This window comes from Dysidea avara, chromosome 2 (genome assembly GCF_963678975.1).
Source record: "Dysidea avara chromosome 2, odDysAvar1.4, whole genome shotgun sequence".
Lineage (NCBI taxonomy): Eukaryota > Metazoa > Porifera > Demospongiae > Dictyoceratida > Dysideidae > Dysidea > Dysidea avara.
Window position 1 is genome coordinate 32,103,039 of NC_089273.1, and position 22,717 is coordinate 32,125,755.

Here is a 22,717-nt window from a genome sequence, read left to right on the forward strand (position 1 = left end):
TATTTTTTGTGTTCTATCATCAGTATCAAGCTTCATGCTGAGATACTTTAGTGAAGTTAATTCTTTAAAAGCAGAAGCTACTTTTGCAGCTAAAGTTTCTGCTAAAGCACAACCAGACAAATCTAATTGCTCTAGAGAACTGGTGGAAGCAATCATGTCTGCTATATTACAGGCTGATTTGTATGAAACTGTATTATGACTAATATCTATATACTTAATTGATACATTTTGCAAACTCTCAACAATGGCATTCAATCCATCCTCTTCTAATTGAGTGTTTCATAGATTATTTTAGCAGTTTTCCCAAACACAAACTAACATGATGAGAAATAATATTAGAGCTTAAGTTTATACACTGTAGTCGACTGATGTTTGCACCCATTGCTCCAATTACTTTCACATAGGCTACTTCAGACATGCTGCAACCAGTCAACTCAATGTGCTCTAAGTTAGAATTGTTGGGCATAAACTTTTGGGTATGACCTGTATTGTTGGACATAAACTTTTGGGTATGACCCACCCATTGCTTGTCTATGCAGATGCTAAATTTCAGTACATTTTACAATTAAGCATTTTCATGGCTTTTCCAATATATTTCTAAATTTGGTTTATTTGTCAGGTTCTTTGAGTGTGATATGATTGGTAATCTCCCATTAACAGCTGAATTCCTGGAGGCAATTAAAAAAAAACGCATGACTCAAGACAAGCCTCTTTTCTAAGCAAACAAACGGTTAAACCCCTTGGAAACCATATATCACTATGTTCCCCATGGACCAAGGGATACAACTATATGCAATTTGTTGCCATAGCAGCAACCACATATACATTACAATATTTTATAACTTCGTATTTTTATATGCAAACGATAAAACCATACTTGACACAGTTATTCTAACTTTAGACAGCTAACAACAAACCTTACTTCATCACAACTGCGTTGTATACGCCGACGGGTGAAGCGCTTCATTTCCCTGAGAGCGGAAGGTGATGTTTCAGGTAAGCGTATTCAGCCATAGATTTTTGATACGATTGCCGTACGCGCATGCGTAAATACTCATGCAATAACAATGGCGTCGTCACGTTTCACAAATTCAGTGTGATGATAGAGGTCATAGCAGCAAAGGAACGATCAATGACGGAGCGATTTCTTAGGGGGAAGTATGAAACAAACGAGTCTATCGAAGTAGATCAATGGTATCGTGATGTTTACGTGAGTGAATGGACGTATTTGTATTGGTTATTGTTTACTGGCTAATATAGATTAGTATACAAGCAATTAGCATTTGTTACAAAACATTATATGCAAAACAATAAAGTGCTGCGTACTAGTTACTACAGTTGGGCTAGCTAGTGTTCCAGTATTCTACCTTTGTGTGATAAAGTTTGAAACATTCCCTATCGTCACTTACACATAAATGTACATTACAGTAAGAACATTTAAATCGAGTTTCATGCCTCAGTTCACTTCTAGAAAGATGTTGCTTGTTCCTTGTCATGTTGCACACTACACATTCAAGTTTCTTTGTCTGTTGTATAGGCCAGTGACCAAGATTCAAGTTCAGTCGTGTTTCACTATGCTCCCCACTCCGCTGACGACCAGCTCGTTGCCGGAAACGATAAGGTCCGATTAGCTGATTGGCTACTGCAATGCGGAAGCTAAGATAACTTCGCTTTCGTCGACTTGGATAACCAGCATACAGTGATGGATTGGAGTATCTCTCTAAGATGTAAGCATTGTAAAGAGCACATTCTATCAGGTGAGCAAAAACTCTTTTCCACCACTTGCGGGATCTTCTCCCCACATTATAGTATCCTATATGCTGATCACTGCGATCCACCCCTCGCATGTACTGCTGATAATCAGGTAGCAGTGGCGGACAAGGAACATCACTTGATGTCCCATCAGGATTAGTACGTCGGACTGTCTCTCCATGTGATGCCCCGTCATGAAAGGTTGATAGAAAATAGACAAGTCTTCGATCATACCATGCTGCTGCAAGGAGTGGACCATTTGATAGGTAATTATAGTATCCCCTATCTTCCCTTGTCCTTCTAATTATTGACTTAGGAAACCCTGTTCTGTTTGTTCGAGCTGTCCCACAAGCGTTGTTCTGATCTTCATACAGGGCCATGTACAGGCGAGGGCTGGTATAATAATTGTCGGTGTAAACTTCATGCCCTTCAAGTCCATCCATAAGTTCCAGTACAACTCTTGAACAAAGCCCAACATCAAGGTTTGACTCCATGTTTTTGCCTGTGTATATTTGCATTCTGTATATGTACCCATTTGTTGCATCACACAACACAAACACTTTTATCCCCCACTTTGTAGGCTTGTTCTTCATATATTGCTTGAAGTTGAGACGACCCTTGAAAGGAATCATAGCCTCATCTACAGTCACAGCCTGGTGAGGTGTGTAATTGGAAGCACATTGGGCAGTGACCAAGTTCAGCAAGTTTCTCACTTTGAAAAGTTTGTCATGTCGTGGATGCCCTGCTGGATGTTGCTGTCTATTATCAGCAAGATGAAGGAAACGGTAGATCTGGAGAAACTTGTCTCTACTCATTATTTCTGAGATACCAGGAGTACTCAGGATCTCCTCATCAACCTGCCAGTACATGTCAAGGTGTGGCAAGTGTAAGATCCCCATCATTATGAGCATTCCAATAAATGCCTTCATTTCTTCACAGGTGACATCTTTCCACGGTCTTGCATATTGCCGACAGGGAAACCGCAAAGCAGCATAACTATTGGTTTCAGTGACCAGCAAGTCCCAAACATCATCAGTAAAGTACAAATAAAATAAATCAACTGGCCTTGTGTTTGGTGGAAATCGTACATTTGGACCAGGAGTTGGTGAGTAGCTAAATTTAGTGTGTGTGGGCTCTATATTCTCCCACTCTCCAGGTAGAAAAGTTACTCCAGCTGCTCTTCCATCACCAGGTATGGTCCCATGTCCCCTACCAGTACCACGACCACGTCCTCTGCCACGTCCACGTCCTCTACCAAGACTAGTTGTTCTACTCCGACTACGCTCCCTGCCACGACCACGTCCTCTGCTGTCACTGCGACGTACACCACGTCCATGCCTGGCACTGTCAGTAGGTCCTACACCACCACCACCTCTTGTTGTACCCCGTCCTCGTCTATGTGCACGTGCTGCTCCTCGAGCTGCTGTGGTGGCACGGGTTGGTCGATCAGGTGATGTTGGTATGAAGTCATCATCGGAAGTGTCACTATCAGTAGGATTAAGTCGTCGTTGCTTGGGAGAACTTGGGTGTTCTGAACTGGATTGCTGCAGAGGAATACAAAGATTTATTTGCATTATGTAGTCACTCATAAATAATTTTACTTAGCCACAACTTGTATTTTTTTATCTATTGTCTGTATGTTTTCTATTTGTATGCTTGTATGTATTCTATCTCTTTTCACCAGTGCATATTTATCATCAACCATTTATACCTTAGTTGTCACCTATTCATATCTATGTGAAATCACTTACACTTTCATCTCTATCATTGTGATCACTCATACTTCCTGTCCTACTGATGGCTTCACTTTGTTCGCTGGAAGCATCATCAAACTGTTCTTCATCAACCCTCTCTTCAGTAGTAGCATCGTTCATGTCTTCAGTAGAAGGATTGTCCCTGTCTTCAATATCATCTCTGTCCTCATTCAGGTCGTCAGCAGCATCCCAAGCGTCTGCCACTGGTTCGAGTACAGCTTCAGCCTCCAATTCGCTTCGACGGAGAACAGGCTCGCCCAAGTAGGCATATATCTCTTCTCCTTCATTATCGTCGCTCTCATCACTGCTGAATCCATCATCAAGAAGAGTATCGAGAACGTCTGTTACGGAAAGTCGGGATGCCATTATGTCATTTACGCGCAAAATGCGAATCGCTTTGCGGGAAGGACCATTTATCCTAGTAACCTACGGGGTGTGGTCGTACAAATCTTAGCACACGCGCGTCGGCCCTTATGGAGCTGCTTTATGGTTAAACTAGCGTGCTTTGCCAAATCATGTGGATTTCTAAATCCATGCCGCCATATGGCGGCTACCGCCGTTAATGGGATTTATTAATTAAAGGCACCATATCTAATATGAATTAGTATGAATCAAGCAATTATTGTACAAAGTTTGGTGCTTTTATCAAAGTAGACACTTTTTCACTTAGTCACTCTACTGCAAATACAAAAAATGGTATTATACACATGCACAGCTGATGTTTGGTATAAAAGCTAGTGTAAGTGTATGGCATTGGCATAATTAGCTTTCACATTATTAATTTTTGCAAATTGGTAACACCTCAAGTCTTCATCATAATTATGCGTGATAAATGTTCTATTAGACTTTTGTTCTATTAGAGTATCTCAATCTTATATTTCTTTGGCTTAAGGATGGGTGGGAGTGGGAATATTCCTTCCCCCATATTTGAGGCCATCACTGAGTTGCTTCGGTACCAATATTTAGTATGTTCAAGTATTGTGAATGGCTCTAATGGATTTTGTGAAGGTTGGGAGGAGGATGTGCACTTGCACTCCCATGGACCTGCCCCTGTATTTAGTGAAATTTTTGTTAGTGTAGTAACCAAGAAAGTAAGTCATTTTCTTACAATGCCATTATCGATGAATGTACAATGTGCCAAAAGGCGTTGGGTTATAGGTACATACTTGTAAGCAATGAACTGTCCAGAATGCTACACCAGTTATATAATATTTGTGATCTGATTTTTGAAAAAACAGCTCAGTTGTAGAGAGCTTCATGCATGAAAATAGTAATAACTGGTAACTTGAAGAGCTGAGCAGCCAATAATCAGGCTAATTATAAATGGCAAAGTTTTAATTCCTTGCAAGAATACCTTGGCTGTAAAACAGTTATATACACCCATGAACGTAAAAGTAAGTAACTGCATGGTAATCAAAACAGCTGATATGTAAAGTAGCCAAGAATGAATGTCGTGCAATTAACAAAATTTAACATTGAACCTTTATCATTCAGCTGTGTTTCACATTCATTCTCGCTGCATCCTAAATTCTTATACTGATAATTTAGTTGCTTATTTTAATAGGCAGTGTATATAGCAAAAAGATGGCCAATTTACCAGCCAATTAGTAAGAGTTAATTTAGAATGCAGCAAGAGTGAATATAGAACAAAACTGATTGATAAAACATCAATGTTAATGCTTTTGTTAATTGCAATTAATTGTACATTTTTTGGCTACTTCATATATCAGCTGTTTTGAGATTGCCAGTTACTTTCATGGGTGTACTTGTTTTACAGCCAAGATTTTCTTCCAGGGATTACAACTTTGTTAATAGCTGCTCCAGATATCAACTTTTGAAGTACTAGTTACTTTTGCTTTTATGAGGAGCTGTTTTTACATTGGGTTACAGGTACTTGTAATTTCTTGGACATGTTTTTTTTACAGTGAAGTTTTTTTTGGGATGGATAGTATAATTATAATTGGCGTAACATTTTGAAAAATTTATTACTTGAGCATTGTTTTAAATAATTATGTAGCTAACTTGTCAATATGTGAAGACAATAGTTGATTAATTACTGTGTGTTGGAGTCATTGCAGTTGTGAACACAACAAGTAAATTTCAGGTATACAACACATTTTAGAAATCCTGAGAACAAGTTTTTGAAGTTAATTTATTCTTCATTTCCTCGACTTTCATAAGTTGTTTTCACATATTCATACCTGTGGAATGGTTGGTCCTATCAGAAATGGCATCTTGCTTTAAATTTAATTTAATGATGTAGCAAATCTGTTGAACTTTATTGTAAGTCTGTGCACTATAGCATATGAAAGCTGTTGCAATTTGTATTTTGATAAAGAATTTCAATAAAAATGTGTATGCAGTAAAAATTTTACTTGATGCCATCAATTATCACATTAAAGTTGTATCAAAACTTAATACTATGTAGCTAATGCCTTGTGTAGTGATATTAGTACATAAAGAGAAAAAATATTGGGTGTGAATAATCCTGATTTTTACTTGATGCATACATAGTTATATGTAGCTACATATGCACACTATAAGAGAAATATTTAGTATTTTTTATTGTGCAGTTTGTGTATCCACTATCCAACTCAGACTACTGATTGCTTAATAACATAGCTACTTGTAAGTCTGTCATCCTCTGCACTTGTGTGCTCCTGCTACCAGCTATTCATATAATTTATACCTGGATAAATTAGAGTCTTGTTATATGGGTAACCTTTGCATTGTTAAGTACATAGCTAGACTCATTAATGTTAAAGATGAAAGTGGCATACAAAAATAATAAACTCTAACCAAATTAATGTTTGCTAATAAAACTAATAACTATGCTCAGCAAAAGTTCATATGTGTATGTAATATCAATAATTATAATAGCATTGTTTTTCTAGTTGTAATAAGTTCTTCTAAGCTTTTGTATCAGCTGCAACAAAGCACACAATAATATTAACTGCTGCATTTACAGCATGTAGTACTGAAATTTGCATGGCAATATCGAATAATTAATGAGATGATACCACACTATTGTGGCCATGCAGTGTGTACATTATTGCTGTTAGCAATGTGCGATCAAAAGATCAATTAATGTTAATGCTTATAATGGTTGTAATATGATAGTACTGATGGAGTTTAGTTGTGAAGTTTTGCAATTTTGTAATAAAAGTTAACCAAATGCTATCAATAAAAAATTAATATGTTTATTAAACATTAATAGATTGCAGATGAACTATTTTGATTGTGAGATGTGGCCTGTTATGTAATTTGAGCCAACAATATTACATTTAGCCTTGTTATTTATTAATTCTATATAATAATTAAATGGATTGTCTACTATATGTATAGTTATAAACGTACAGTACGTTAGTATTAATTACACTAGTATGTAGGTTCATCCAAAGAAAATGCTTACATTAAAACTTTATCTTACATGTCAAAAATACCTCCACAACTGTATAACATTTGTTTCTGTGGTATATAAAAGAGCAACAAATGGCTAACTTTTGCATTATCAATTGCTGTAGAGATTTGGAGAGAAAGGGTCTGTTATTTTGTAAAAGTTTAAAAATTCAGGCATTTAATGAAAACTGAATTCAATCATTTGCTTTTATGCTACGTATGTAGAATAACCCATGGGACTGATTGATTTCTCATACTGTGACCAGGCCTACGAATACAGAGCATGTGGGCACAAACTACGCTCCATCACACCTCAGGACATAATTATCTCAGTATTGGAATTAGATATATAGTTGTATTCTGTAATTTGTGTTACAAGGCCAATTAAATTTTGAAGCAGGGTTGAAAATTGTACGGTCATAGTTTAATGGAATAAAAAGTTATTAGTGCTGAAAGTCTGAAACAGTAGGCAAAATCTGTATGCCCACAAGCCCCGTTTTCGCAGGCCCAGTCACATTTTTTGTTTAATTAGCTAGCATTCATTGTTTGCTAGAGAGTGCTAAATTACATTTTGATACGTTTAATACAGCAGTAAAATTTGTAGCTATAGCATAAGTGCATAACTACACAACAGCAACCAATTTGTTGTACTTAAAAAATTAAGTTGGGATCCAAGTAATAATTATGGGGTAGTGAAACAAACACATGATGGTATCAAAGTGTTGGAAATAATGGTTGGATGACTGCCATTTTCTGGTGTTTGTCTGAGCCTGCTTGTTCCATTTTGATGGACATAATGTCCAATCATGAAATTCACCCACCATACATAATGCATATCAGACTTGGCAGTGTTTGAAGGCAAAAAAAATTATGCTTTATAAAGTTTTTACAAATCTCTGATCAAATGTACTTCTGTTTGGACAGTAGCTATGTCCTAACATTTCTGCCTGCTTATTTCAAGCACTGGTATCAAAACTTAGGTATATTTTTTTGGTAACTTATGATAACATGCCATTATAGGGATTTCCCACATGGCTATAGTGATACAGGGGCACAGCCAGACTTTTGGTGATGCCAGGGCCTAGATATACATTTATAGCAAGTCAATAGAAAAAAGACATGCCTTAGTGTGTGTTTGCATGCCAACTTAGGGGTCAGAGGATATGGTCTCCCAGAAAATTAGCTATGAAATTGAACTTGAGAGTGATTTTAGCGGTATAACTATTAATTATGCTGTATTATGGTGACTGCTCTATTAGGATATCTCAATTTTGAATTTTATGGTTTTCTGCCAACTACATACCACCTAGGAAAGTTTAAACATTATATTTTCTGAAATGTTAGGTTATTTTTAACAGTTAGCTACTATTGCTCACATTAGCCTGACCTTGTGCCTGACTACTATAATATTAGGATGACTGTTCTATTAGAGTATCTTGATCTTGATGCTTATTATAGTGTACAATTTTGGGTGGCCCAGGTTATGGCTATGCCTCTAGTGTGATAGTATCGATATGTCTTGTTTTACAACTCTTTATCACTGGGATCCCCACTTCCATTTTATAATAATAAGCTTAAGATACACTAAATAATACTGTATTACAGCTTATGCTTACCCTTCCTTAAGATGGATCTTGGTTACTGTGAAAGAAAATGAATTCACTAAACAAACATTTAAATAAATAAGAGTACAACATAATATCATGTGGGAAATGCTAAGCAAATTTCAATCTGTTTTTAAAATTATAAAATTTGTCGTTTACTAATAGGGTGCCAAATTTATGAAATTGTGAACTAACGGTAGTTACAGTTCCGGTTATAATAGTACTATGAACTCTTACACTGTATTTATATAGTGTGAGGAAACTATAGCTAGTGGGGATCATTACAGTAAAATTGCTTGATCCATGCACCGATTATACCTTTTTTTAAACCTATTATGCTATGCTGCACTGCTCAAAATTTTTACCTATTATGCTCAAATTATGCTCAATATTTATACCTTGGCTCTCATGGTTTGCTAATAATAATAAGTATGGGTAAATAATAAGTGGCTGAAGCACAGACTATAAATCCTTGTTTGTCAAAGTGAATGTCACAGAAAAAACAGTCAGCTACCCGATTGTTCTATTAGAGTTACTGACTGTTCTATTAGAGCATATCAATCTTTTTCTGTGATATGTATTTTGAGAGGCAAGAATTGATAATATTGCACAAGTATTCTGCCTATTATGCTCAATGCTTTCAGGCACCTATTATGCTCATAATTACGCCAGCATAATGATCGGGTCCCTGTAAACAAAAAAGACTATAACATGACATGCAACACCTACGTATTTCTACAATATCCTAGCTACACAACATAATTAGCAATAAACTAGCTTGTATATATGTACTTAAAGTGACCTCTCTTGGTTCAGTACTTTATTATCATGATACATCTTATAATTATATACTATTACTACTTTAAAAATTATAAAGAAATAGGGGCCAATGCGTAAGTAATGAAACAAGGGATGACACACATACAGCATACGGTAACTCTGTTTGAAAATCCTACATTGAAATAAGGGATTTTTGTTCCGATCTGTGCTGTAATATCTTTGTTTTACTACTTTTTATTGCTTACATCCCAGGAAGGTATACACGGGAAGAAAAGCTGCATTTCAGGAATTCGGAAATCCCCAGTAAATGTACAGAAATTCCATTTTTCTGTACATTTCCGGCGTTCATGAAATTTGCATATTTGCTTGACATTTCCTGAAGTAGTATAGGGCACAATTTCCATGACATTTCCTAATAGCAGGATTGATGGTATTTCTTGACGTTTTCTAATGCAGGATAGGTGAAATTTGCTGACATTTCTGAAACACAGGAAAGATAAAAGTTTCATAAATTTCTTGACATTTCCTGCATTCAGGATACGTAGGTGGTGTCAAAATGCAAACTTCCTGTCTAGGAAATGTCAGTAAATGTCATGTGTCAACACATTTCCTAAACACAGTATAGATGGGGGACAGCAGTATGGTGCCAGTGTGCATTTCTTCTCCACCAGTTCAGGACACATGACATTACATGACATTTATGGACATTTCCTAAATAGCAAGGAACAGACAGCCATTAGTACGTTGCAACTAGCTAGCTTACCTACTTTAATAGAGTCTGCAAATATATTACCAAGGTATTATTTCATTGTGGGTTTGGGTTATCACATTTCCTGTTAATGTTGGAAATGTCCAGTAAATATGATATTTCTTGAAATTTATATGACGTGTCCTTGGCCTCTATAATGTACCGTATATATTGCATTTCCAAATACACAGGTTACACAGAGACCTTATCCTAATGTATAAAGTATTACAGTAGTCAGGTATGGCAGCAGCTGTGACAATCTTGGACTAAAATGTCACTACATGCCATGTGTCCTTGACTTAGGAAATCTCATGTAAATTTGAAATCTCTGAATAGTACAGGAAATGTCACTACATGCCATGTGTCCTTGACTTAGGAAATCTCATGTAAATTTGAAATTTCTGAATTGTATAGTAAATGTCACTGCATGCCATGTGTCCTTGACTAAGGAAATCGCATGTAAATTTGCTGAATAGTGTAGGAAATCTCACTGCATGCCATGTGTCTGACTAAGGAAATCTCAAGCAAATGTAACATTTCTGAATAATATAGGAAATGTCTAATAAGGAAATCTCAAGTAAATTTCAAATTTCTGAATAGTGTAGGAAATCTCACTGCATGCCATGTGTCCTTGACTTAGGAAATCTCATGTATAATATCAAATTTCTGAATAGTGTAGGAAATGTCATTGTATGCCATGTGCCCTTGAATAAGGAAATCTTATGTAAATGTCAAATTTCTGAATAGTTTAGGAAATCTCACTGCATGCCATGTGTCCTTGAATAAGGAAATCTTAAGTAAATGTCAAATTTCTGAATAGTGAAATAATGTCACTGCATGCCATGTGTCCGTGACTTAGGAAATCTCATGTAAATGTCAAGTTTCTGAATACATGTAGGAAATCTAACAACATCTCAACTTTTTAGCAGAGGAAATGTCCAGACACATGAAATTTCCAATGTTTTAGGAAATGTCACAACATGTGACATTTACAGTGTATACAGGTATACTCCAGGTCTGATATAGCAAATTCAACATTGACATTTCCTGTACATTTCCATGATGATTTTTGGTCCAGAAATGTCACTTTTTTTTCCTGTGATAAAAGCTGGAATGGAACAAACTGGAAAGGAACCAATTAGGGTGTTCGTCTAACAAAAAATTATTTAGGCAAGCTTCTACACCATCCCCACCCATTGAAATTAGGTAAAATTTACCCTGGATTTACCTACAGCCACATTCAAAACTCTTTAAGCCCAACTTCTATTTAATACCCGTATAGTTCTATTAAATGCCCATCATTCTGCATGCTTTCTATTTGGAAAATCCTTCATTGAAGGATAATCACAGGGTAGAATTACTTATTAGCTGTTCCAGTTGGTAAAACACACTTGTTTTTGTGTTGTAGTGTGTATCCAAGCCTTTTATAACAATTGGGCTGGTTTTCTGAACTTTCTATTTTAGTTTATTGATTGTAGTTTTTGTGTGGAGTGATATGTATATTTTGAAGAATTGTACATTAGGAGATTGAAGATAGCATTTTGCAGTGTAAGCTAAGGCGTAGAGTAAGTATTTGTGTGGTGGATGTTGAATAGAAACTACACATACATAACTTCTAATATGCCTTTAGGTAGAAACAACAAAGATTATCGTTAGAATAGCTATTGTGCAATTATAAGTTTTATACAAGTTGCTGAAAAGCAATTTTAAAGTTGGCGCACACCGTAATTGGTTCCGTTCCGGCTTTTATACCTTCCCTTACATCCCTACTTCATTTTATATACTAGTTAAAGCGCTTTCTTGTCGTCTTGCTTGGAGCGTTCGTTTCGTGAATTCGAACCGTGTCGGTATTCAGCCATCAGACAATCGGTAAGTATCTATGTATTACAGTTGTGGTAGTGATACAAACAAATGGTATCTTTATGGCTACTTTTGGCAATTAGAAGATATTGTGCATGTGATCTTGTTTTCGTATTTATTTTCCAATCAATGCGTAACTGTTCTTTATTTTCCATAACTGTACTTTATTGTGACGCAAATGGAAAATATAGCACACTTGAATGCGTTACAGATAATAGAGCACTCTTTTCACTTTGATCTCGCCAACACAAAGTACTTTAATTTAAGGTTACGGGTTAGGTGCTTAATAATAGGTTATTATTTTTTGATGCGTGATAATGGATGGTGCAATATTGGCACGAAACTCAAGCAGGTGTTACTGAGAACGTTGTTAACTTTAAAGCGTTGTGTAGCCACGTGATAATAGCGGAGGAATCATACAAAGTGAGTGTTAATAATTTACTGCGGAAGGTAATCAAGCGTAAAATTAAGTCCCCGCAATATGGTTGAACCAGCGTTTAGCGCTACTGCTTACTGCGGAAGGTAGTCAAGCGTAAAATTAAGTCCCCGCAATATGGTTGAACCAGCGTTTAGCGCTACTGCTTAATGTGGTTATTATTCATCAAAAATAGCAGCTGTCAGCTAATTAGTACTAATTTGTTATGGCAGTGTCAATGGGTGGTTATATTATCTAGGTCCTGTTGTGGAGACTTTGTGGGAAAACTGACTAGAGGCTGGTTAATTATCGTATCTTTCAAGGATAATGGCGATTAGTTCTGCTACGGAAATACTGCGAGTGCACTACAGTGCTGTTACAATCGGATAGCAACTCAATTCGTTCGTGACGACCTAGAAATCACTAAGTAATAGCTTATTAATGTTAAATATCATGGTGTGGCTTCCCATGAAACCTGGTTTTTTGATGAATAGCAACTCAACAGTTTCGCTGTTTAGTGCCTGCATTTCTGTACAAGCGCATCTCTTGTTGAGTGTATCACCGCTTTTGGTATTTCTTGTGCCATGTTATTTTAGTGTGTTCTTCCGTGCAAAACGGTTAAAACAGAACTATAAGCAAAGCGCCTATAAAATTATTTACTGGGTAACCCGTAACCTTAAACTATTATATTTGCTATAGCTCCTGACTGTTCTATTTATTAGAGTGCCTCTAGTCACTCTCTCACCTACCAATAGACATGGTCGCTATTCTTTATTTTAACCATGCTATTGTAATAAACCAATAATAGGTACAGTAAGCTAAGGTCATTGTGGTTAAGTAAGTAGACTGTGAAGAGGTGTGGTCTTAGCACTTAATTATTATTTGTTAACCGCAATCATTATTAGGCGTGGTCTCAAACCTAATGTGAAGTTACCAATATCCACTACCTTTTACAATAATGTAAGCATTATCAAAATACTTTTTGTGGCATAAAATGCTGCTCAAGTAATGGAAAATTGTGACTGAATCTGTGAAAAGGGGTCTTCCACACACATCCAATTTACCATATTTGGTGATTCATGACTTTAGATTGGAAAAGCCATTGCCTTGAAATTTTAACAGTAGTATTTATAAACATAGGTTACTACTGGATGGAGAAAATTTCAGATTTATATATGTAGGCTTTGAAACTTAAGTTATGGTCTTCCAAGTTCATAAAATTGAATCTGTGTGGTAGATCAGTTTTTGCAAATCTGGTCACAAATAATGCCTTAGTATGGTTTTGTTACATGACAGCTAAAGATAAAAGGAAAGACAAGGTGCAGAGGGCACACACTCATTGGAACTCAAAAAGGCACATGCCACTGGTGAGTTTGTTATTGTGGAATAAAAAAAATTAATTTTGTTTGGCCTTCAGCCTTGCGACTGTGGTCAGTCAACCAGACCACCCCCTGGAAAAAATTCAAGTTTTGGCAGTCTTAAAAGAATTCTATATCTGTCCTCTTGTAGGTTTTTAATGCTGTATTCGATGTTAAATGGAGTAATATTATTCCGTAAAGGTGATTTTTCACATAAGATGTCTCTAGGGTGATTTTTAAAGGCAACATTTTAATATATATACAGCTATCTCTCTTAGCACAAGGAGAATTTTCTAGGTGGTATGGGGGAATGCCCTCTCCCAGGTAAAATTTCAAAATTTGCCTTCCTGAGATTGAACCCGAAAGAGGTTTTGACTTAAACTATCCCATAACAAGTGCCGCATTGTGCTATCATGTGAAATGCACAACCATAAGGTCATAAAACCATATTTAACTTCTGGTGTAAAAGCACACACACATAAAGGAAAAGGCACCAGATGCTGAATTTCAAGAGTATTGCTCACACAGCTTTATATCTAGTAATAGGTTATTAATTTTAAGATGATTGATATTTGTGACTGAGCCTGCAAAAAGAGGGCAGTGGGCACATAAAATTGCCTACTTTTAAAACTTTTATGACAAATAACTTTTTATCACACTATGACTTATAAAACATTAATTTATTTCACTATAATACAAGTTACAGAATGTAATTATTCTATACGAGTATTGAAATATGAACTATTATGTGACAGGGTGTAGTTCATGTCCACATGCCCTATTTTCGCAGGACCAGTCACAATTATTGTCAACAAGCATTCTTATTTTTCACCAGTAGCAGTTTTTGAACACATAATTGAGTGTTTACATCCATCTACAAAGATACCAAAAAAAATGGGCTGTACAAAACAAGATGGTTCAAACGTCACCATAGATACATTCACTTCAATTCTAGAGTTGTATATTCACCTTGTAAAAACTTGGGAATGGATATGCTTACCTGCTAATGATGATAGTAAAATTTATTCTAATTGGATTTGAGATTTCAAATCTCAAACACTGCCAATGGACTATTCCTAGCTTTCAATTCATGCTTGCATTGTTATTGGAGCCGATCAAGCCAATTGCTAAACACTTACAAGGACAACTGCAAGAGGCATACCTACTTTGGTTTAAAATATTGATGAGGTCAAAGAGTATTATGAGCAGCTTTGGGAAGTATATAAATGCTGAGCACAATCAGATTTACTGTAAAGTGCTAGATCTCAGTACTTGTGTTGGAAGTAATGAAAGTATTCCTGTATCACAAGTAGCCCTTAAACTAGACCAAATCCTGCAGCCAGTGCACCACCTAATTTTTTGAAGAATTACGATTATAATTCTATTGCTAGATTTCATAAATGAGTTGGATGCCAGATTCTGAGCAACACTTTGTACACAGATACCATTATGTATCTTGTTAAACCAAAATGGAAACCACCTGTTACCAGGCAACCTTGATAGTGAGCTTGCTAGATGGCAAGCTTATTGCCATAATTTATTTGCAACTTAAGAAGATAAAATTGATACTACAGTAAACTAATTATTTTGTTAAGTGAGGATGCAGATCCAATATTTTCTCAAACTTTGGAGAATTCTTCTGCATATTGGCAGTACTGTCTGTTTAGTATTGCTGAAGCAGAAAGATCATTCTCTAGTCTAAGGCAAATTCTTTCTTGGTTACATGCTACCATGACAATTTACATGACTGGGAAACCTTGGAATATAGTAGCTATTGCCAATGCAGGGATTTGGCTCTCCACTAAAATTTAATATGTTTGCAATGTGAGTTTGCTATTAAACATAATAGAAGAACATGCACATCAAGTATTATGGTTGCATGAGCATTTATTCTTGACCACTCCAGAGATCAACTCTTTGGTTACAAGTTTATATTACATTTATGAACATTCCCTATTTTATAGCCTAGCTGTTTTTGTATAGTGGATAATGATACTATTGTACTAATATCACTTGCATTGTATGCACGTATCTGTGATCATGATTCTGTTACTGCATGATACAACCTGCGATGGCGGATTCAGGATGGGGCACTTGGGGAAAATGCCTCCCCCCCCCTTCCCACTGACCTTGTGGAGGAGCCAGCCATACTTCTAGTAAATACTAAGGCCAAGATCAGTTTATAAAATGCATGAAAATATGCATACTTTACTAGCATTTATTACAAATTCAATTGAAACCAAAGCAAACCAAAGTCAAACATTTTCACCCAGCACCTTCGTACGTACTAAGCACCTCTAAAATAATTATCGTGTTGCTGTTATTCAAGACATCCAGAGCCCTTTTAAGACTTCACAACTATCTGCATAGGCCAAAATACAAAAATCAACAATGGGACACTACTAAGTGGTAATTATTAGTTGCTTCAAAAATGCAGCAACTAATAAGAGAATCTGGCTCTCCCCATCCACCTACCAACTTAGCTTGTTTGTGCCCCTTCCTTTGCCAGTTCTTGGATCTGCCCCTGACATGGTGACAGCCAGTTAACTGACTGGCAAACATATCACACTTGCAGTATTGCACCAGTAATATAGCAAACTATCTACAAAAAAAAACTGGATTATCCTGAAGTGTTATACTGTAATTATAACAAAGTTTGCACACATAACTTGCAATTGTTAAATTTGCATACTTTTTGGCTAGTGGTACGAATCTAGTTGCTGAGGTAACTACACAAAAACAATTTTATCTAAATATAAACCATATGGCTGAAGGATTCATTTCCATCACAGGAACTCTCAAGTTGGCAACAAGTCAACTCACAATAGAGGTGGTGGAGTAAAGCAAAAATAGAGTGGATGGGGAAGTTGAGCTCTGGCTACAAAAATGCACATGTACTGTACAGCAGAGTCTTAAACGTGAAACAGACATAGATATCATTCTTAGGGGTAGAGAAATGCCTCCAGGAACAATTCAGATTTTATAAGGTCTAGCTGAAAGCATAGCATAATTATTGTGTATCTGTTGTCTTAAATATCTGCTTTCATTTGACTCAGTGGAATGTACTTAGCACCAGCAGTACGTGTCAGCATGTGAGCTAGGGAGGTCTAGGGGTATGCTCCCCTAGGGAAAGTTTTGAAAATAGATGCTCTGAAATGGAATCTGGAGACTATTTTACCTACAAAGCATCTTTCTGATTATTATTAGACACTATCCCACTAGGGACCTATAAAGAAGGCTACTGAAAGCCTGTGTAACAAGGTTATAGCATAGACAGATAGATAGATAGTACACGTAGATAGGTTATAGATAGTACACATAGATAGGTTACAGATAGTATCAAGGTTATATTTTTTGTGCTACAGTACCAATTTCATATCTAGCTAGTAGCTAATTTACTTTGATGATACAAAAATAGTCTGAAAGTGAGATTATAGTTCTTTAAGATACAGAAGCAATTTTGATTGTAATTGCAATGCATAACATACATGATCAATTATCCCAATGCTATGCCAAACAGATGACACAATGGAACTTTTAAAATGTAATCTGAACACATGTATAATTAACATAGATGTAATGACTTACACCAAGCAGTGTAATTAGAACAGTGGCTATATTCTGTACTGAATGCTTTACTACAGTATCACAATGGCTGTTCTATTAGTAGTTAATGTGATGACTGCTCTACTAGTCAAACAATATTTTTGCAAATTCAAGTACCGATGCTGGACCAGGCTCTGGTCCAGTAATATGATGTTAGGCAAATTCATAACTTTGTGTGTTGTTTGCCTAGATTACTCATAGCAGTATCACCATTTATCTGAGTTGATAGAGTGATTGATTTCCTGATTCTGCCTTCTAACTATAGGTGCTTTTTTTTGCTGAATGCTCTATTAGGTATTTGACTATTATGAACCCACTGTCATGGTTTAAGATAGCAAGGAGATAGTGATACCAATGGAAAAATCTGATGATTTCCAAGATTTTACGTACGTATTAACAAGATTTACGCAATTAAAACAAATATAATCATCTGCATACCTTAGTAAGCTTCTTGCTTGACATTCTTGGCTCGCTTTATACCCTGGAGGAGCTTCATTCGGCTGAGTAAACTCTGGTTGCATAGTACTATTTCCAGTTTGAATATTGGAACTCCGTCCATCTGTATAAAAAGATAGCAACATAATAGTTATATACTAACCACAAAATGGTAGTATGGTAGTGACAGTATACTAATGGGGATCACGAAGGTTTACACTTTCTTATGTATATTGACCTTCATGGTGCCTTGGCAGTATTGGTTAGGTATAACCAAACACAGAATTGTCTTCAACACGACCCAAAATGCTTCCAATTAGTCGCTACGAAAATTTAAAAAACTTATTAGAAGCATTTTTTACTGCCTGACTCAGCAGCGGAGAAAACATCCACAATCGTGAGAAACTTGTACAATCAACTGGTATTCCAAGGCAGAATGTCCAGGGTCAAATGCTTTCTAATTCCCAACAGCAGAACCTACAAACAGTTTGATTCTGCATGCATTTTGGAGCCCATCTTTATACGGGCTCCTACTAGAGAAATTTGAAAATGTGTTATGTATACCTAACTAGCTATTATGTACTGCTATGGCTACATACTGTACATATATGTAGTGCATCACTGTTTACTTCATCCGCTGGATCAATTGTAATTACTTTCAAGTGATCAGTAGGCCTTGTGATTAAACCATGGAATCAATCACAGTACAGTTACCTTGGTGATCATCTAGTAAATGTTAAATAAAAGTTGGCAACCTTCCTTCAATGTACTGCACATTAAGTAGTGATCTATTGATCAAAGTACCGGGTGCTGCTCTCCAATTGGAACACCCCTTTTTTATTAGAGTTAGTTGAATGCTCTATCAGAGTATCTCGATCTTTAAAAAAATCATTATCTTAACTTTAGAAGTGAAAGGGCTAATTAAAGTCCTTTCTCCTGACATCGGGATTGGCTCATCTAACCTTTCTTTCTCTATGTCAGGCTTTGTAAGCAAGCTCATTTATAACTTCTATATAATCATTAAACATGAAGATAATGAGGTAATGGTGAATACTCATAATAATGACCAAATTTAGGTGATGAGACATAGCAATGCGGATGGAATATCTGAAGCATAAAATTAACAGTAAGTGGTCTAATGATGTGATCTAATTACGCACAACCACGTCTCTTCCATTAATTGCATGCATTCCACTTTGACAAGTGTATAATGTTACAGTAATCAGACTCTTCCTGCTAGCAAAGTGGCTGTGCCAGATTACCTTGGCCACATTCGAAAGGCTGCCAAACACAGCATCACCAGTACAGCCTCCATTTATGCCACAGTAACAAACTCACCAGTGGAATGTGAATTTTGGAAATCTGACAAGTGTGTGCCCTTTGCCCTTGTCTTTCTTTAGATCTTCAATCAGGCTGTTCATTGTCTACTGTTCACCATACAATGATCTTGAATATATGGAAAATTTTGCTGACTCTATTGATCACATCATGAATAACCATAAAAACTCCACTATTATATTATGACATTTGCTCGTGACTTAAATTTACCTAACATAAACTGCACCAAGTTCTATTAGTTGTACCAATTACTCACTGACACTATGTAACACTTTTCTCAACCTACTTACACTACACAAATCATGGCTTAATGCAGATGAATTTACAACCAATCAGGAATGATCACATATTGATATCTTCCCTACAAATTGCCAGCCAGCTCTAATCTCTGACATCAAAGTTATTCTTGGAATAAGTAATGACAAGGCCATGTGTGTTGAATGTGCATCTGTTAGGCCAGACAAAGTTGATTGCTAGTTTCCTGTTTCAAGCATTTTCTAAACTGATGTGGGTGGGTGATCATTATTCATTTTTATGGCTAAAACCATGACAAAAATGCCCAGAAATGCAATAATGAAAATTTTGTGGCATTTTCATTAAAGCATGTGGGCAAAAATGGGAAACTAGCAATCAACTTTGCCTGGCCTTATGTCCATTGAATGTGTGTACCATCTTTTAAAAAGAAACTTTATTATTTTGTGGAACAAAGCAGATTTTGCAGTTAGATATAATTGAATTTGGTGGCACCATTCTTGATAATTCACTATTGACACTCCGATACAGAACTTATGGAATGCCTTTAAGGCAAGGGCATCAGAGTGGGTGTGACCAGTGAGGCCAGAGCCTCATCAATTTTTGGGTTTGGCCTGGTGAAATAAAAAAAACTTGATGAAGCCAAAACTAAAAACAGTGAACATGCTAGTCCTGTGCCTAATGTGCCAGCATAATTTTAAGAATTATAGGTCTCCAATTTTGTGAGAATAATTCCGGAATTATAGGATGTTTACAAGCATAATTATTTTAGAAAAATGGGTGTCAACTAGAATAATCGGTGGAATGAGGCATAACTCCTCTCATGAGCTATAAGAATGATATCTATTATGGTTTTAGCAGTGTGAGTTGAAAATTACTAAAAATATCAATCTACTCTAATAGAATGCTCAAATGCAGTCAACGTTTTATGCTTGAAATGCCTTCTGCTTATTGCAGGGAGTGAACTTCCTATCACCTTTCATTAAGCATCTTGAGCATCTTCTCCATGTCTCTGAACACACTGAGAAATGTATAAACCTTTAAAACAATTATGTATATAATAGCTAAATAGCTTGATTTTCTTGAGATGGTCTAATTGCAAAGAATATCCCTATATTTACCTACTTACTAAAGAGAAAGCTGAACACTAATTTTATGAATTAAAATTACTACAGATGCATGTGTATCTATAGGTAAAGCAGAATGAACTTTATTGGAATAATAGATTAGATATGAGAATAAAATAAGAATAATAGGTAAATTTTTTGAGAAGTGCTGGAAAGAATAATAGGTAAAATTTTGAACACATTAGGCTTAGGCTTAGAAAATGCAATATTTATCATTAAATGGCAAAAACAACACTTATCTATCTTGTCCTTCCTTCACCCAGAAAAGATTCATGTCTACGTTCTTCATATTAGACACCTCTAAAAATAATTATCATTATATTTAACTTTGCCTTTGTTTCTTTTTTGTAGCTGTTTGGAAATGTTTATATCTTAATTGTTTAAGATTTTAACAGTATTATGGAGGTGCGCTTTGTTCAGTGTGTCCAGTTTTTACTTGTCAAGTAGTTAGCATGTAGTAGCTATACGTTGTATAGCCCAAAATTGTCTCTAAAATAGCATTTCAAAGTGTGAAAGTTTCAAAATTTACCTGGGGAAGCATGCCCTAGACCCCCTAAACTAACTTCCTTTGGACTGAGCCTTACCACTTTCACTTTGATACTGATGCCTCTGATGTGTATGAACTGTTTTACAACTGGTATCCACTAACTTTAGACAAATCCAACCAACCCTGGGCAACCCCAGTGTTTCTTAAGAAAAAAACAGCACTTATACAAATGGAATAGGAGTGACTTACTGGAGGATTGGAAAGAGTATCGTGTTGTAAAAAAAATTTATGCAGAAGGAGTGTCGAAAAAAGCACAGATATAAATATATGTTCAATCCTGATTCTGATAGAGGTTATAAGAATTAATTGTGTTTACGTGATCAAAAGACATGATCAAGTAACTATTCCACCACTGGGTCAACAGTAGGTGACTCACAAGAAAAGACTAACACTTGACAATCAATAAACAGTTTTTATCTGCCTTTACTGAGGAGGATGTCTCTACCTTACCAGATCTAGGGGCATCCCCATACAATACCATCATCACAGAAGACATCACTGTGGAGGACATGGATAAACTGTAAGCTAAGTTACAGATCCATAAAGCCTATGGCTCTGATAAGATCCCAGCCGTTTGCTGAAAGAGACATGGTTCCAATACTTACCCTTATATTTAAGGCATCCCTACGTCATCTTCCCAGTGATTGGAAAACTACCAGAATTACCCCCAAAGGATTTAAAATATCCTGCTAATTACAGGCTGACATCTTTTTTTAAATGTACCCTATTTCAATTTTCAAGCACTGTGCATGCCAAAGTATCCAATTCCAACCCAATAAACTATATAGTTCTGAGATCAGCAATCAATACTGTATCTATTGGACATAATTATAAATTGTCCATTTTTTTGAAATTTGAAATTCAGGCTGGGATGCCTACCATTATTACAAAGCCTTTAGAAAATGCAAGTGACACCTTTAGGTGTAGCAGTAATCAAGTTGATATAAATTATTACAACGATAATAAGAGGTGCTTACTGCATAGGAAGAGGTCGCCTTCCAACCCCTAACTATGTCATTAGCAAATGTAATTTATGCACTTGGCTGCTGGTCTGAAAACTAGGTAGTTTCACCTAACTGCACCCACTCTGTAAACTGATTTTGGGTATTCACCTTGTTTTCAAAGGGTCAAACCAACACAACACCCATATCCGCCACTGCATACCTCCATTCCAGCTTTTACAAGGTTTGATAAAAGCTGCTCCAGAAACCAGCCTGAAGAAATGATAGAGTGGAATATGATAGTGTATTAGGCCAGCAATCCATTATTGCCAATAACGTGAATTTGGTTTTTGTGTGTATGGAAGCTGGGCTACCTCAAATCTGGTCACATATACACTTAATAGAATTTTAGCGTCAAGATTCTGATTCCAGCCTTTTCTTAGTTACATCAGACTATAACCTTTTCTTAAACCACAGCAAAGTGAAATACTTGAATTTCATTGGCTACTTACAGGTATCTAAATCCTGTATATCCCTTGTTCATGTCTCAATACATATATCCCTGTCTCTGGGGCGATACAACAAAATAATATTATGGCAATTATGCACCTGTAACATTGTAAAATGCATGGGAGTTCAAGTACCATTAAGGAGGTGTATCAGGCTTGTTTCTACAATGAACACCACATTTCTCATGTCACAAGCAACTAAGAAGGTACAACAGGCAGCAGTGAAGCCACAACAACAAACTCTGGTATAAATTAGCTTGACATTGAAAAACAGGGTTCCACGGAATTTAGA

At 36.2% G+C, this 22,717-nt stretch overlaps 2 protein-coding genes and 1 long non-coding RNA gene across 6 annotated transcripts in view; 1 reads left to right on the forward strand and 2 right to left on the reverse strand.

Moving 5' to 3' along the window:
- Positions 1-817: 817 nt before the first annotated feature.
- LOC136247081 (uncharacterized) lies at positions 818-3,495 on the forward strand. 4 transcript variants are annotated; one of them, XR_010697072.1, is made up of 7 exons: positions 819-1,210; positions 1,538-1,757; positions 1,810-2,018; positions 2,127-2,234; positions 2,333-2,638; positions 2,692-2,857; positions 2,909-3,495. It is a non-coding gene; the product is annotated as an uncharacterized lncRNA (long non-coding RNA). The 4 variants fall into 4 exon arrangements; XR_010697070.1 differs by having other exon boundaries at positions 820-1,210; positions 2,069-2,234; XR_010697069.1 differs by having other exon boundaries at positions 818-1,210; positions 1,810-2,234.
- LOC136247080 (piggyBac transposable element-derived protein 4-like) lies at positions 1,216-3,925 on the reverse strand. Its single transcript, XM_066038697.1, has 2 exons — positions 3,504-3,925; positions 1,216-3,296 (listed from the first exon to the last, which is right to left on the reverse strand). Exons 1-2 carry the CDS (start codon positions 3,870-3,872, stop codon positions 1,344-1,346), a joined length of 2,322 nt encoding a protein of 773 aa, XP_065894769.1. The 5' UTR covers positions 3,873-3,925; the 3' UTR covers positions 1,216-1,343.
- A 2,318-nt stretch (positions 3,926-6,243) lies between these two features.
- The window catches only part of LOC136247082 (hemicentin-1-like), a 66,332-nt gene continuing 49,858 nt past the window's right edge, over positions 6,244-22,717 (reverse strand). Inside the window, exons 8-10 of the mRNA XM_066038698.1 lie at positions 17,715-17,835; positions 8,522-8,546; positions 6,244-6,432 (exon numbers count right to left, since the gene is read on the reverse strand). Coding sequence (XP_065894770.1) covers positions 8,528-8,546; positions 17,715-17,835 — 140 coding nt within the window. The 3' untranslated portion in view covers positions 6,244-6,432; positions 8,522-8,527. The remainder of the gene's footprint in view (positions 6,433-8,521; positions 8,547-17,714; positions 17,836-22,717) is intronic.